This window comes from Passer domesticus, chromosome 22, assembly GCF_036417665.1.
Source record: "Passer domesticus isolate bPasDom1 chromosome 22, bPasDom1.hap1, whole genome shotgun sequence".
Lineage (NCBI taxonomy): Eukaryota > Metazoa > Chordata > Aves > Passeriformes > Passeridae > Passer > Passer domesticus.
Genome location: NC_087495.1, coordinates 1,107,735 through 1,122,783, shown reverse-complemented (window position 1 = coordinate 1,122,783; position 15,049 = coordinate 1,107,735). Strand labels below are relative to the sequence as shown.

At 53.7% G+C, this 15,049-nt stretch overlaps 1 protein-coding gene across 8 annotated transcripts in view; it reads left to right on the top strand.

Annotated features, from left to right (window-relative positions):
* The first annotated feature begins 58 nt into the window (after positions 1-58).
* The window catches only part of VWA5B1 (von Willebrand factor A domain containing 5B1), a 31,796-nt gene continuing 16,805 nt past the window's right edge, over positions 59-15,049 (top strand). For 4 of the 8 annotated variants that reach the window (XR_010350198.1, XR_010350196.1, XR_010350197.1 and 1 more), the window contains exons 1-8: positions 7,724-8,834; positions 9,695-9,865; positions 10,122-10,277; positions 10,614-10,836; positions 10,992-11,134; positions 11,370-11,501; positions 11,765-11,889; positions 14,842-15,018. Coding sequence is in view for 5 of the 8 variants with exons in the window: in XM_064397283.1 (XP_064253353.1) it covers positions 8,807-8,834; positions 9,695-9,865; positions 10,122-10,277; positions 10,614-10,836; positions 10,992-11,134; positions 11,370-11,501; positions 11,765-11,889; positions 14,842-15,018 (1,155 nt within the window). In the remaining 3 variants the exon portion in view is untranslated. Of the gene's footprint in view, positions 4,352-4,556; positions 4,712-7,723; positions 8,835-9,694; positions 9,866-10,121; positions 10,278-10,613; positions 10,837-10,991; positions 11,135-11,369; positions 11,502-11,764; positions 11,890-14,841; positions 15,019-15,049 lie in introns of those variants that run through there. The other 4 variants (XM_064397286.1, XM_064397287.1, XM_064397285.1 and 1 more) reach the window with 4 other exon arrangements.

Here is a 15,049-nt window from a genome sequence, read left to right as displayed (position 1 = left end):
GGCGACATCGGGGTGTCTGAGGCGGGGAGAGGCGGCACGGGGTGGCGTGGGGCTGTGAGCCCTGTGTGGAACGAGGCTGTGAGCTCTGTGTGGGGCTGTGAGCTCTGTGCAGTGTGGGGCTGTGAGCCCTGTGGGTGCTCTGGGGCTGTGAACCCTGTGTGGTGTGGGGTTGTACAGCTCTGTGTGCTCTATGGGGCTGTGAGCCCTGTGTGGGCTGGGCTGGGTTGTGAGCCCTGTGTGCTCTGTGGGGCTCTGTGCTCTCGGCTCTGTGGGGCTGTGAGCCCTGTGTGGGGTGGGCTGGATGGGCTCTGTGCTCTGTGGGGCTCTGTGGGGCTGTGAGCCCTGGGGGTGCTCTGGGGCTGTGAGCTGTGTGGGATGTGGGGCTGTGAGCTCCGTGGGGCTGTGAGCCCTGTGTGAGGTGGGGTTGGGTTGTGAGCCTGGTGAGTTCTGTGGGGCTGTGAGCCCTGTGTGAGGTGGGGTTGGGTTGTGAGCCCGGTGAGTTCTGAGGTGAGTTCTGAGGGGCTGTGAATGCTGTGGGGCTGAGATCAGGACCCCGGTGTGATCTGGGGGTCAGCCTGTGTCTCACATGATGTGGGGCTCAGTCCCTGTGTGACGTGGCCATCCCTGGCGGTCAGACCCTCCATGTGGGGTGGGCTGGGGCTGTTCCCCCTCTCTGGTTTGGGGCTGGGGATCAGGCCCTGCCATGCCATCTGGTGTGAGGCTGCAGCTTCTGTTTCCCATGGAATGGAGTCCCTTTGGGAGCCAAGGCTGGGGGAAAATCATGCAGACACTGTGACATTTGTGAGGGAGCCACAGCTCTGTCTCTGGAACAGGGGTGAAAGTGATAACAAGGCAGAAGAATGAGTCATGGAGGTCTAGAAGTGACAGGAGCTGCAAGAGTAATTTCCGTCCTGTCTCCTGCTGTAGGGCAGGAGCCAGCTTAGACCTTGTATCAAACCTGTTCTTTAAAGGTCCTGGAATAAAGAGGAGTAAAAGGGAAAGTAGAAATTAAACAAGTGTGGGAAGAGCCTGTGGGATTTCCTCGCTGGGCTGCTATTCCCCTCCTTGAGCCATGTTTGACAGAGCAGCTCTCAAGGACAGTCTGAATTTGTGTTTTTATGCCATGCAGCAGAACCAGTAAAATGGCTAAAACTGCAGGCATCAGCCACAAGTTCCCAAACCAAGGATTATTTCCCTGACTCAATATTCCCCCTCCCCTTTAATGGAGACACTTCATTTGTTCCCACAGCCTAAAACTTCCAACTGAGCTGTTATTTCTTTCTGTGCTGAGAAATTTTATCCCAGGCAGGGCTGGACCCTTCACTGTTGCTCTCTTCATACCAACCGTGGTTTTTTCCTTCAAACTAAACCCCATCATTATCAAGTATTGTCATCTGATACTTTTCCATCTAATTCAGTTTCCTGCTTGGAGGTGGTAGCCCCATGTCCCTCAGTCTGTGGGGATCCCTCTGCAGCCCCACATGTGAACTTTGGGGTCTGGCAGCTTTGTTTGTGGAGGTGACATCATGGCGTTTTCCCCATGGCAACAGGAGGATGCTGAACGCGAGGAGATTTTCAGTGGGAACAGAGCATGCAGCCAAAGGCAAGTCTGAGACGTTAATTAGTTAATTAGGGTAAAAATAAAGATGAATGTGGGAAATCCCAGAGGCTGACAGGCTCATGTTTCCAGTTTAATGTTTTCTTGCAGACACACCTCCCATGAACACATTTAATTTGGGTTAGTCCCATTTTAGAGAGGGGAAAACAGGTACTGAGAAGACAACTGGCTTCTTATCAGGCAGCATTGGCTGGGGGCAGATCCTTCCAACACCTCCTTGCTGCTCCTTGACCTTGGCTGCAATCATTCCTTGGTATTTTCAGGGCTGTCAGTGAGCTGTGACTGTGGTGGGTGTTTCTCTGTTCTGTCCATGAGGAAGGACTTTTCTCCTCAGTCTCTCATCTCCTCTCAGGGCAGGGATGGGTTCCTGGAGGTGTGGGTTTCCTGTGGGTTCCATGCAGGGTTCTTGATTTTGCTGGAGACTCTGCTGCCATATAATTGCATATTTATTCATTTAAACATGAGATAAATATTCAAACTAGTTTAAAGAAATGCTTATTTATTTAAACCAGCAGACTGTGGCTGTGCTGGAATGAGAGAGCTCACAATGGTGGAGGTTGGATGGTGGAATGAATGTCATTGAAATTACCTCTGGTCCTTACACCCCAAACAGATCAGAGTGTTCCTTGCCCACACACAAACCTGCTGCAAGGAGGAGGAAGAGGGAGAGGAAAACGAGGAAAAGCAGGAGGAGAAGGAGGAGGCAGTCCCTGTCCAGCCCTGTGTCATCACTTTTTATCCATCACAATCTCCCAACAGGGTGATTATTTCTTTCTTCAGAGCATTCCAGGCTGAGGAAAATGGCATTTACATACAGAGCACACATGGAGATCATGGGAAGTGCTCCTTGCTGTCCATCCAGCAGGAGATTTGGGTTGTATTGCTTCTTTTCTGGTTTTTTTTTTTTTGTTTTTTTTTTTTTTTTTTTTTTTTTGTTTGTTTGTTTGTTTTTTTGGTTGTTTTTTTTTCCCTGTTTTGAGCCCATCTGAATCTCCCAGCACAAGAGCACCACACTTGCACATTTGAGTGAGCTGGGTAATGAGCCTGGAAAGCCTGTCCTGTGCTTGGCCAGTCCCAGAATCCACCCAGGCATGAACCAGGACTGAAAATATTCCTCTGTGGTGGTTAGAGGTGCTGCTGTTGCCTGGCCCCAGGTGGGTAAAGCCACAAGCTTTGAGATGGCGCTTAGGTGACCTCAAATGCTACTTCTAGCTTGTCCCGTCCTCAGTTTTGCCTCGCTTATACACATCCCATTCCCCAGTGCTGCTCCCTGGGAGGGGCTGGCCCTCATTGACGGTGGGGTGTCCTGGAGAAGATGAGGGGGAACAAACACCAGCTGCAGGCCCCTGTGAGCTGTTCTGGGAGCACTTTTGATCACTGTGGTGATGCAGCTTCAGCATCAGCACAAAATATTAATTCCCCCCCAAAACAACTGTGTCTTCCTGAGGTCTCACACTTGCCTCATCCATCATGTCAGATGCTGCTTTATCTTCTAAACAAATACCCTGCTGCTACCACATTTGTTGGTTTGAATCCCAGGATTTCTCCTGGCATATGTTATTTTCTTCCCAGAAGCCACAAGCCGTGGTAAACAAACATTTACAGGCACCAGGAACACGGGACCTGGGTTTTTCCATGGCTGACTTATTTGTCTGGCAAGAACCATAAATTCTCGAGGTTCAGGGCTGAAGTCAGCCCTGGGAGCTGGGCTTAGGAAAAAAATTCTTGAACAGGCATTTGTTTGTGGAGTTTTTTGCCATTTCCTCTGAAACACATTGTTCTTGTGGAGCAAGATGGGTCACTAGGGGTGCCACATGTCTGGTCATCCCAATCCTGCAGCATGGATGTGTCCTTGGAGGCCAGGGGGACAAAGAGGAGCTTCACCCTCGGTATGCTCTGACCCAGGCTCAGTGTCCAGCTCTGCTTTGGGACAATGCCCAAGTGTGTGTCCCCCCAGCTGCCTCAGTTTCCCCTTTCTACAAGTTGTTGTTCCTGGGTTTAAGTGTAAGCTGCTCAGGGCAGGGACTGTATCCCACCAGGGTCACCCCCCAGTGACAGCACTGCTCCTGTGGGGAGGGTCCCTCTAGTCCCCATGGGTGGGGGCTGTGGTTGAGGGGCTCGAGTGTTCCTGGAGAGGAGAGGGTGCAGGAGCTGAGATGGGAATGGGGGCAACAGCAAGGCTGGAAGAGAGATCCAGCCTAGGGCTGCAGAGGAGGCCAGTAAGCGCTGCTGCATCCTGATTTTAGGGGCTTTAGGGTGCTTTCCTTCCTTTGAAAGAGAAGGGGGATGACAAAGGTGAATGCGGTGGGTTCTTCCCCTCCCGGCAGCTGCTGCGGAAAATCCCGGGGAGACAAATGGTGAGGATGGGTAAGGGGAGTTTGCAGCCTCTTTTTTCCACCAGCCTGTCGGGTGCATCTCCTCCGCCCGGATGGGCTTCGCCCCTCACCCGTTCCTCCCCTGCAGCCCCCGGGCTCAGGAGGGGAGCGAGGGGAGGGGGAACCGCCAGGGTGTTCGAGGGGATTGTCATGGTTACCTCCTGACAAAACAAATGGCTCCACTGGGTGATGATGATGGTGATGGTCACCCAGACAGCTCCGGACACTTTGAGTCAGGGGTGGGGAGCGAGAGACCCACCCTGGGGATCCAGCAGCCCCCCATCCCAGGGGTGCCAGACACCCTCCCGGCTCCGGGCAGAGCCTCCCCGCCGGGGCACATGTTGCTGCAGCCGGTTCGGTAAGACCCTTCCTCGCCCCCCCGGGACCCCCGGACTCCCCGGCTTCCCCCAGCCCCGCTGCCCGGTGGGGAGGGTCCGGGGGTGAAGCCACCGGTTGCTGAGGTGGCTGGTGGTGCAGCGCTCCCCCACCCCAAGCCCCGGCGCTTGCTCCTCTCCCTCTCTCCCTCCCTTTCCCTCTCTCATCTCCCTCTCCCCGTCTTCCAGAGACAGCGCTCCGCCGCCGTGCCTGTCGCGTTCAGGATTCCTCCTGCCCCTCCTGCCCTCCCCAGCCCAGCCGCAGAGGGGCTGGAAGAGTGGGTGAAGTTGCTCCAACCCCCCCATCCCCTTCTTCCTTCTCCTCCTCCTCTCTCCCAGGAAAGGTAAGAAAAGCAGTGGCTACTCTCCAGTTGCTCCTGCACCTTTTTAGCTCCGCAGGGGTGGGTGTGAGGGGTGTGTGTGTGTGTCACTTCCCAAGGCTGTGCACGATCCCAGCACAAAGCCGCTCACTGAAGAGATCCCTGTCATAATATTTGTGCAGGCACAAGCCCACACTTTGCAAGCTGCTGCTTCCCAGCCTTGCTTTTTCCCAGCTGGATGCTGAGTCCCGGAACATCCAATCCCTTCCCAAAAATTGTACAGACATTAGTAGTGACTGTGTTCATCTCCGTGCAGGCAGAGGACAGGGATGGACGGGGGGATGATGCTGGGGGTGATGGGCTGTTGCTGTCCTCGGCAGCCAAGTGGGATAACCCATCTGTGGACACACTGTTTGGGGAAGGAGGAGTGACCTTGGCAGGGTGAGGGGGGCTGATCCCCCTGGTAAAGGTCAAAACACCGAGACCTGGCTGGAATCCACCACACTGGCTGGGGCTGGGTGGGACAGGGGTGGAAGGAGAAGGGCAGTGCTGCTTCTGGGGGCCCTGTGTGTCTCCTTGGCTCTGGATGCACCCCAAGCAGGAAGCAGGCTGCCTGGTAGGTTTAGCCCACCTGAGGGGTGTCTGGGCCAACACCCCCTCTCTGGCTCAGCCCAGGGATCTTCCCCCCATCTGTGAGCCCAGCAAGGTGGGGGTTAACTAACCCCTGTGTCAGAAATATGTGATTAACAGCTCTAGGAAGGGGCTTGGGACAGGAATCCAGGTCTGTGACACCCAACTCTGGGGCCAGACTGGTGGTCTAAGACACTTGCCAGGGTTGTGACTGACAGTTCCCAAAGTCTGTCTCTGCCAGGGCTGTCAGTCATGTCCCAGCCTGGCACTCTGTCACCTTGGGAAGGGGGACCTGGCTGCTTCCACTGGGCTCTGGCAGGAGAAGTTGCTTCCCAGCCTTTCCCCAGTTCCCATATCTGAGGCCTCAGGGTGTCCTTGGGGCCAGCAATCCTTGTCACTGCTGTGGCAGTGGGGGGCCCATGTTATCACCCTCTGGGGACCTGCAGTGGCTGTTTTCCTGGTTTTCCAGGAATGGGATATTCTGCTTGCAGTTTGGGGTAGGAGGAGGCTGGAGATGGGTGAACAGTTCCTGCAGCTTTTGCTGAGAGTATCTCACAGGTCTGCCATGGTGCATCCATGGCTCTTCCAGATAGGACTGTGCTATGGGTGCTCTTTCACACCCCATTTCCTCCTCTTCCTAGAGATATTTTGGGGGTTGATCCCAGTATCCTTGCCAGGTTTGAGCCTTGTGCTTTAAGAGAAAGCAGCTGGAGGGCTCCTACATGTCTCAGTCATGACCTGCAGTGATGTGGGTTGGGTTGGTGAAGTTAGGGGTCCCTCAGCAGCTCCCTGAGCCTTGCTGCCCCTGAAAACCCGGGAGAATTCCCAAGGGTGGCTCTACTCGAGAGCCCTGAAAGTTTGGGAAGTGCAAGGCTTCTCCAGTCTTGGATTTGCAAACAGGGGGGAGTTTGTTACCCGTGGAGATTGCCCAGGAATGCTGATGGGAGGCTGTGGTGCAACAGGCATCCTTGGCCAGCTCTGTCCACCTGCACATCTCCACAGGGCGCTCCGGCTGTCGTCATCCCGGAGAGCCACTGGATGTCAGTGTTGATTGAGACAGACGACGTGGAAGGAATATTTTACCCAGCTGCAGAAAACCAGGCGTCCTCAGAGCAGTGGGGATGTGCCCCAGGTCTAGCTCGGACCGGGAGATCTCCAAGGCTTGTGCCTGTCAGGGGTTACAGCAGGGCGGGGCAGTGATTCAGCTGCTCAAAAATGCGTCTGGTGCAAGGTGTGACACCAGGGCTCGGCTTGACACGGCAGCCTTCCTGTCCTGCGGGGCAGAAGCAGCCGAGCTGCCCCTGATTTCTGCCCTTCAGGCAGCAGGGCTGGGTGGAGCTATGTCGGGTTTTGTCCCAGCTGCTGCTTTGACTCTCCCTATCCTGTTGTCGGCTGTGGATGCCACAGATCCTGTGGTGTGGTACAGCTGGGACACCAACCCACTCCTGGGAGTTGGGTCCTGCCAGAAGCCAGGCTGTGTGTTCACAGTTTTGCTCTATTTTCCTTTTCAATGCATGAAAATACACCTCGGAGGAGCTTTACTCTGCCCCTGTCTTTACTCCATGTGCTCAAACAGATTTTTTGAGGGCACATCAGTGCTTAGCGACCCAGATGAACACCCAGGAAGCTCCAAGCAGTGCTTCAGGCACCACCCCCGTTTTTCAGGCACAGAAACACCTTTTCCCATCCCATAAATCCAGCCCAGCCTCTCGGGAGTTAGGCTGTGAGGGGCAGGAGCCTGTGCTCGGGCTCGCAGCCCTGCGCTCCCCGCGCGTCACGGGGACGTTGCAGCAGCATCAGCGCCTTCCCCGTCAGTCGGGCCGAGACATGATCACACTTCCGTGTCTCCCTGCCCTCCGTGGCCAGGAACAGCAGTGGATTGTCATGGAAAGGACGCTTACAAAGGAAGGGGGGGAAAAAAAGATCGATCCAGTGGCAGCCTGGTGTGCCATGTCCAGAGTGCAGCTGGCCAAGGGACAGTGTCTGTCCCTGGCCCTGAGGTGCTCCCTAGTTGGGGGGATTACAGGTGTATTTTGGGGGCTGAAGGTATTAACCCTCAGTGGTTTCCCTTTTTCCTGGAATGCCAGATGCAGTGTGAGGTCGGGAGGCACCTGGCCAGGTCTGTGGGGTGGCCCCACGCCTGCTGTGTGTGGGAGGCAGGACAGTTTGGTGGCAGTGAGGGGACACCCTGAGGGCTGGGTGTGTCTAGGGGTACCCTGTGCAGCGTTAAGCTGTTGGTAATTTTTTTGGGATGCAGGGTCCTGCCAGGTGCCATCCTGAGAGTCCAGGCCCCGTGGCCTGAACAGGGACTGAGCACACATCCCAGAGCAGCAAAGGCAGGATGGGGAGCAGGCAGGGGGCCGGTGCTGAGCTTCTGGGTGGCACAGGGGACAGATTCCAGCCTTCCCACTGCTCTCCCTCACTCCAGCCTTTCTGCTGCTCTCCCTTTCCCTGCTGCAGTCACTTGATGGCGTTGGTGACACAAGCTGTGTGGAGCAGCCCCATGGCTCTGCTGGCAGCATCCCCTGTCAAAGGGTTTTTGCCGGGAGGAGCCCTCTGAGCCCTCCCTGTCCTTGTGGGGCCGATTTTTTGGCTGGCACAGCAGTGGGAGCTGGTGCCAGGCTCCTCTGAGCCACCTCGGAGTTGCAGGAGAGGTGCAGCTTTCCTGGATGAATTGAACAGGACATGGCACAGGGCTCTGCATCTCACCAAGGGTCCCCTAGTGCTTGTCCTGGCCCAGGTGATGCAGAAATCCCTGCTGGCAAGTGGTTCCCATGGGAGCTATGTCCCCAATCTTCCACGGGTGCAGGAGATGTGAGGGGCTTGGATCTCACGCATGCCTCTGTACTAAGTCCCCAGTTCCAAGCTGAAATCACGCTCAAATTCACCCCTCTGGCAATCCCATAATGAATTCCTGTTGTGCCAAGCTGTTAGAGAGCTTCTTCCCATTATTATTTCTTCCCTAAGGTAAAATCATTCCCCCTCCTTCCTCCCCCACCTGGCATTTAATCACTTCCCGATGCCTTGATGGCTTCTGCACATATTGAAGTGAGGGGACCTTCCCTATCTCTCCCTGTGCAGGTGAACTCTTGCCAGCTCCGGACTTCCCAGGCCCTGTTGGCACAGCTTGGAGCATCCAGGTGTGGGATGGCCTCCCCTGGCTCAGGCAGGACTCCATCCATCTCCTGACTGTGAGGGCTGCATCCCCATGGATGCATCCCCAACCTCCCTGGGCAGCTCCTGGCGTGAGCAACCTTTGTGCTAGAAGGAGGGGTGGATTAAATCAGGAATTTAAGGTTTTTGGCCGGGATTCAGGGGCATGCCTTGGGTTTACTGCCCTCCATCATCATTTTTGCTGCTGTTTCCTGTGCTCAGTTTCCCTGGCTGCTCTTCCCCATCCTGGACAGCCTTTCTTGCTCTCCCTGGCTCTCTTTTGTCCTTTCTCAATGCTGTTTTCCTGCCTGAGCACTCATCGAGCTGGTGGCCTTGATGTCTTCTGTGGCATTTGCATATAAAGGTGGGTTTTAATAACGAAGGAATGAGAAACTGATGTATTTCAGTGCTGCTGGCTTCTCCTGGGCCTCGTAAATCACTGCATAAAGCATTGCAGAGCCAGCCAGGGAGAACTGCTGCCTAGCAACTTCTCCTGGTTCCCTGGGGGAGCAGGATGGGGCCCTAAAATCCACCTGAGAAGTCTCCTTTAAAACCCCGAGGCCTGGAGGAGAGGAGCTGTAATGGAGGAAAACCTGCTTAGGGAAAAGAGTTGGGATGTAATTGGCATAAGGAGTCACTTTGCATCTGAATGTGTCGGCTGAGCACAGGGAGGGATGAGTCAGCCTGTGCAGGAAGGATCTGGAGATGCAGGACAGCAGAGCAGTGGCACTTCCCTGTAATCAGCAAGGATGAGGATGGGCAAGGGCATGGGAGGGCAGGAGCATGTATGGCTCTGCCTGCCTACTCTTCCTTCCTCAAGAGAAAGGAAAACTCTCATGATCATAGTCTTATCCTGGAGAAAGTTGTTGGTTTGGAGGATAATGAGGAGAAAGGGGGACAGAAAAAGATGTTAACCTGTTCTGCTCAGGCTCCAGCAGTGTGGGAGGTGGGGGCTATGACCTCCAGGGCTGCCTGTCCCCAGCCAGGGAGATTTCATCTGAGCCTCCTCCCTTGTGCCAATGGGGATTTGGGGCAAGGGTTTGCCTTGTGTCTTCCCATCGGGGTCTTGCTCCATCCCCATCACTGCAGTCATCAAACCCAGGTCTCATCCTGTCCCAAGTCGTTTACCTTTCTGTCCTCAGGGCTTCAGAGTGAGGTGGCAGAGCCATGCAAGCATTTTGGGCATTCAGGGCTCCACATCCATTCTCACCTTTCCCTCTCCAGCTCCCCACCGTCACGCAGAGACCCCCAGGAAGATGCCAGGGCTGATTAACTGGGCCACCCTCTCCCGGCTGCCCCTCATTGCGTCCGAGGTGACCTCCTGTGTCAGCGGCTATGCCTTTGGGATGACAGCCCTGCTCACCTACCACAACCCCGATCCCCAGGCTCTGGAAGGCAAGTTTTAAGGAGTGAAGCTTGGCATGGGAAATTTAAAGTCAGGATATGGCAGTGCTGGGTTTCTGTGCATGCCTTCAACCTTTAGATGCTGGTGGGAAGCAGAACCAAATGTATTGTGTCCAAGTCTACAACTTTTTATGTGTGAAAAATCCCACAAGTGGGATTTTTTTCCCACTTGGGAAGTGCCAAGAAGGACCTGGCTGGTGGGTCCAGGGAAGAGGTGGGTGTTGCTGACACTCTTCCTGGCTGGCAGGTCTCTTTGTGTACCCCTTGGACGAGGGCACAACTGTCGTGGGCTTCGAGGCAGCTGTGTCACGGCGCACTGTGACAGTGCAGATCAAAGACAAAGCCAAGATGGATGACACCTACTTCAACAGCTGCAGCCTCCCCCCTGGAAGAGCTGGTGATGGTGAGGGGGTTGAGGGTGTTTTAGGGAGAAAAGGAGGGGAAGGGGAGTGGGGAGGTGACAAGGGTGGCTGGCTGGTGTATGCTGCGGCACCCTCCTTTTATGAGGCTGAGGGGTTGTGGTGCTTATGCCAGAAGAGTCAGTCTTATCCATCTTGGAAAGCACTGCTGCTTCTGGGCAGCCAAAGGAGTGATGCAGAAGCTGGGGCTCTTTAGAGGAGGCTGATGTGTGCAGTGGTGGCAGCTTTGGGTGTTTTATCCAGGGCTGGGGGTTGTGGGAGGCCTGGAAAGGAGCATTTTTCATGGTTGCAATATCTGGCATGGTCCAATCTCTGTGCAGGAAGGCTTATCATGGATGAGGACCTGGAGAGGATTGTTTTTGTGGCCAACCTGGGCATGATTCCTCCCCTGGAAAGTGTCTCCATCTTCATCAGCACCTCCTCTGAGCTGCAGACACTCCCCAGCGGGGTGGTGAGAGTCCTTCTGCCAGCTGTGTGTGTCCCCAGGGTCTCCCAGCCCAGCCTGGAGAATGCCAGAAGCTTTTCCAGCCACCAGCTCCAAACGTATGGAAAACCACAGGGTGGGCTCTGTCTGGTATTGATCTTGGGGAATGCAGGGCTGAATGAACAGGAGCTGCAGGCTTTACCTCTGGCAGACCTGCAGTTTCTGGGGGATGGAACATGTTGATAGGATTTATGTGGATTTATCTCACTGGCAGGGACAAGCACCCCTGTGGATTGGGGAGCCTGGAGCAAGGGAGCAGGTTCTGCCTGACTCAGCTGCTGGACAGTGAGGCCACCAACCCCTTTGAGTATGAGTTCAGCTTCCAGCTGGAGATCCGGGGGCCGTGTTTGCTGGCAGGTAGGAGCACTGGGGCTGTCCTGCTGCACAAGGCTGATTTATCACCTCCCCAAGGCAATGTCCACACTCCTCCTCCTCAGTGTAAATCTGTGTTGGCAACTTAACTGTGCTGGGGTGGATTTACCAGTACAAGGTTGATGCTAATGTGGGTTCCTGTCCTCTACTGCCTTGTCATCCCTTCTCCCTGGTGTTCCCCCATCCTCAATCCCCACTGGCACCTTGGTTTCCCTGGCAGGAGTTGAGAGCCCCACACACGAGATCCGAGCAGACGCCGACCCCTCAGCTCGCTCTGCCAAGAGCATCGTGATCACGCTGGCCAACAAACACACCTTCGACAGACCCGTGGAGATCCTGATCCACCCAAGTGGTAGGTGGGCTCTGCTTCCCCTCTGCTGCTCTTGCCCCTTCCTGGGATCTTCATCTGCAGCTCTGGAGACAGCTGGATTAGTGCTGGTTTAGCAAATATTGTCAAGGTTAGGCTTCCCAGGAGGTAATCCTGGTCCCTCTCAGGGTTTTCTGAGCTCTCCAAGCTCACAGGTACTGCTGTTTTCCCAGCCAAGGGTGCCTGCATCTCTGCCAGACCCAAAGTGTAACCACAGCTGTTCTTCACGCAATTCTCTGCATTTACAGAGCCCCACTTGCCCCACATCTTAATGGAAGAGGGTGACATGACCCCTGCAGAGTATGAACGACACCTGAAGGGGAAGAACGATTTCATTAAAGGCACTAAGAAAGACCCCAGTGCCAAGAAAAAGGTGAGAAACACAAGCTGCAGGTGTTAGCTGAGGCTTTCCATGGACTAGAGCTGAGCTAGATGATTCCATGTTTCCAGCATCAGATATTACACTGTCCCAATGAGACCTGCAGCATCCTCCCTCAGAGAGGGGCTTGTGTGGAGGAAGAGGGGAAAATTCAGCAGTGCTGCTGATAAACTGAGAGGGGAAGGAGCCCTGAGATGGTTATTGTGTGTATAATTAGTGCTAGTCTAGCATAGCATAATTAGAGAGGTGCATTGTGATAGCATTAAGGGTATTATAATTATTGCAATGACATAGAATAAAATATTCTTTTAATTGCTCGGTAAATGTTTACTGTTTCTGGGTAGCTGTCAGAGAGAAAGAAGCGATCTTCCTGGGAATAATGAGCTGAACTGAAGACAAGGTAGGAGAGACTTCTCTTTGTTCTGCTGAGCAGCAAAGAGAAAAATATCTGTGCTGGGATTTGTGCCTCGTCTGCCAGCAGTTCTGAAGGAATGAGTGACAGCCCAACTCTTTGGTGTGTCTGGGATCAGTGGAGAGGAGCAGACAGCTCAGAGCCCTCCGGATTTCCAGGGTGGGCGTCTGCCCCTAAGGGACAGGTTGTGCTCGTGTGGCCACAGCTGGGGCTGACAGTGTCAGCTCCTGTTTTACACAGCCAGGGCTCTCCTGTGTGCCCAGGGATGCTCATTTCCCCCTGAACTCCTTCTCCACGTGTCTGATCCTGGGTCCTTCTTGGCAGACATCCCAGACCTGCTGCAGGGGTGCCTCCCCGTGCTGCTAAGATTCCTCCTTTCACCAGAGACTTGTCAACCCTCCTCTCCTCCCTTCCCTTTGCCCTCCACTCTCTCTGGCAGGGCTGGGACTCCGCGGGCGTCTCCTCTAATTGTGTTCAGCATGTGGCAGGTGGAACGAGATGGAACTCCCACGCTACGCCTCGGATGCCTCCCTAATTATTTCTGCACATTTAGCATGTCAAATTATCTAAGGGGGGATCATTCTGGAGACATTTTCCTGCAGGAAAGCCACCTGTGCCCCAGGAGAACTGGGAAACAACTGCAGGGAGCAGAGAAAATGCCTGGAATAATTGGGGTAGATGATGGGCTGGAATTGCTGCTGCTCAGAACAGGGCACTGGCCACTTCTTGGCTTAAATTAAATTAGCCCAGAAATTTCAGCAGTAAATAATAAGTAATTCTCCTCCCTGCATTTATTATGCAAAAGGCTTGGATGCTGTCAGCTGCAGGTTGGTGGGGATGGATGCACACTAGAATCAACTTTACTCAACAAAATCTGATTAGTTTACTGTAATTGGATAATGGGTGAAGGGGAACAGAAGGGAGGTGAGGAGGTGTTTTCTTTTCTGGCTGACCTGTAGCAGCTTCTCTGAAGCTGTTTACTGAAGATGTGCCCCTAAAATTCCCTCCAGTCAGTGAGAAACCCCCAAAAATGGGCTCATCCTGATCACACAGGAAATGTATGTCATGGATACCCAAGAGCATGCCAGGGAGTTCTGTGGATAGGTCCAGGGCCACAATTCAATATTTGTACAGAGGCAGCAAGGAACACTCTAGTCTGCAATGCAATAAACTGGAAAAGTTAAAGAAAATAATGTCATATGGCTGGAAGGAAATGGAAAAAGTCCTTTGATTTCTCAGCAGCTGATTAGTTTATACCCCATAGCATAGAAGGGAAAGGCAGGAGGATGAGTGGGAGCTTGGCTTATTCCTTGAGTGGGACCTGTCTTTTCACTGGGTCAGAGAAGCTGCACTCAGGCAGAGGAGCTGAAAGCAGAGCTTGTGTGTGTGTGTTGAGCCACAGGGAGTTAGTGAGTTTTAGAAAACAAAGGTTGGTCCTCAGCTCATAGACTGAGGAATGTGACTCATGGCTGGAGAAAACAAGCCCTGTTATCTGGGGTCTGTTTCACTCCCTGTGAAACCAACAGAGAAAAGCAGCCAGAAAGAGGAGAAAAGAGGCAAACAAAGCCCCTGGGGATCGAGCTGCTGTTGAAGAGCTGCTTCCACACTCAGACTCAGGGATGAAAGGCTGTGGCTGGGCTGATGTGGGGTCCTGAAGTTCCTTCCAAAGCAGCTGAGGCCTTGAACCCGTTATTGCTTGATACACGCATAACAGCACATTATACACCCATCACAAGAGGTTTTTGGCAGTTTTATTTTATCCCATTTGTAATGAATACTTGAAATAGAAGGAGAGAAAATGCGGAGAGCCATTGGAGCTGTGTGCAGTGCAGAGATCATGCAGGTTCCTATCGAGCCACGGCCGGAGCAAATGGTTCAGCTTTCCAAAGCCTTTCAATCCCTACAAAGAAAAGTGATAAAAGAAATGGGCAGAAAAAGCAGAAAACCAGAGGTGGCAGGAATGAATTGGAGTGCTGAATGCAGCAGATCAAGGGCTGCATCTCACACTTCATTAGTGAGTGACCATGGAGAAAACCTCTGGTGTGCCTCGGTGGGATGCTATGCTGTGCTAATGAACCAGGTTTTCAGGAAGGATCTAATGAAATGTTTGGAGAATCAGATTTGCAAGGTGCTGGGTAGGGCCAGGTCTTTTGATTTCTTCTCCAGGCTTTTATCTGAGTGTGCAGTTGCTCCCTATAATCCCAGAATGGTTTGGTGGAGAGGACCTTAAAGCTTATCTTGTTCCACCCCTCCCGTGGGCAGGGACACCTTTTGCTATCCCAGCTTGCTCCAAGCCCTGTTCAGCCTGGCCTTGGACACTTGCAGGGATGATGAATACTGTGGGTGTGGACAGAACAGACCACCCGGATATTGGCCCACCCTGGTGTTGTCATCTCTGAACAAGCAGATTCTGACCCACAAAAGGCCATGCCCTTGCATTTTGACCCCTGCTCTGATTCCCCTCAAATTAAAATGGGGTGGAGAAATCAGTCTCTCAAAATCGACCTCTGGAGCTGTTTCCTGCTTTCTTTCAGACGGAAATCATCAGGAAGAGGCTGAACAAGGACATCCCCCACCACCCTGTCATCATGCTCAACTTCTGCCCTGACTTGAGGATGGTGCAGCCAGGCCTCCGGAAAGCCCAGGGAGAGTTCATCTTCCTGGTGGACCGCAGTAGGAGCATGAGTGGTGTGAACATCAGCCGTGCCAAGGTACCTGCAGGAGGGGAAGCACCTGCCTGTC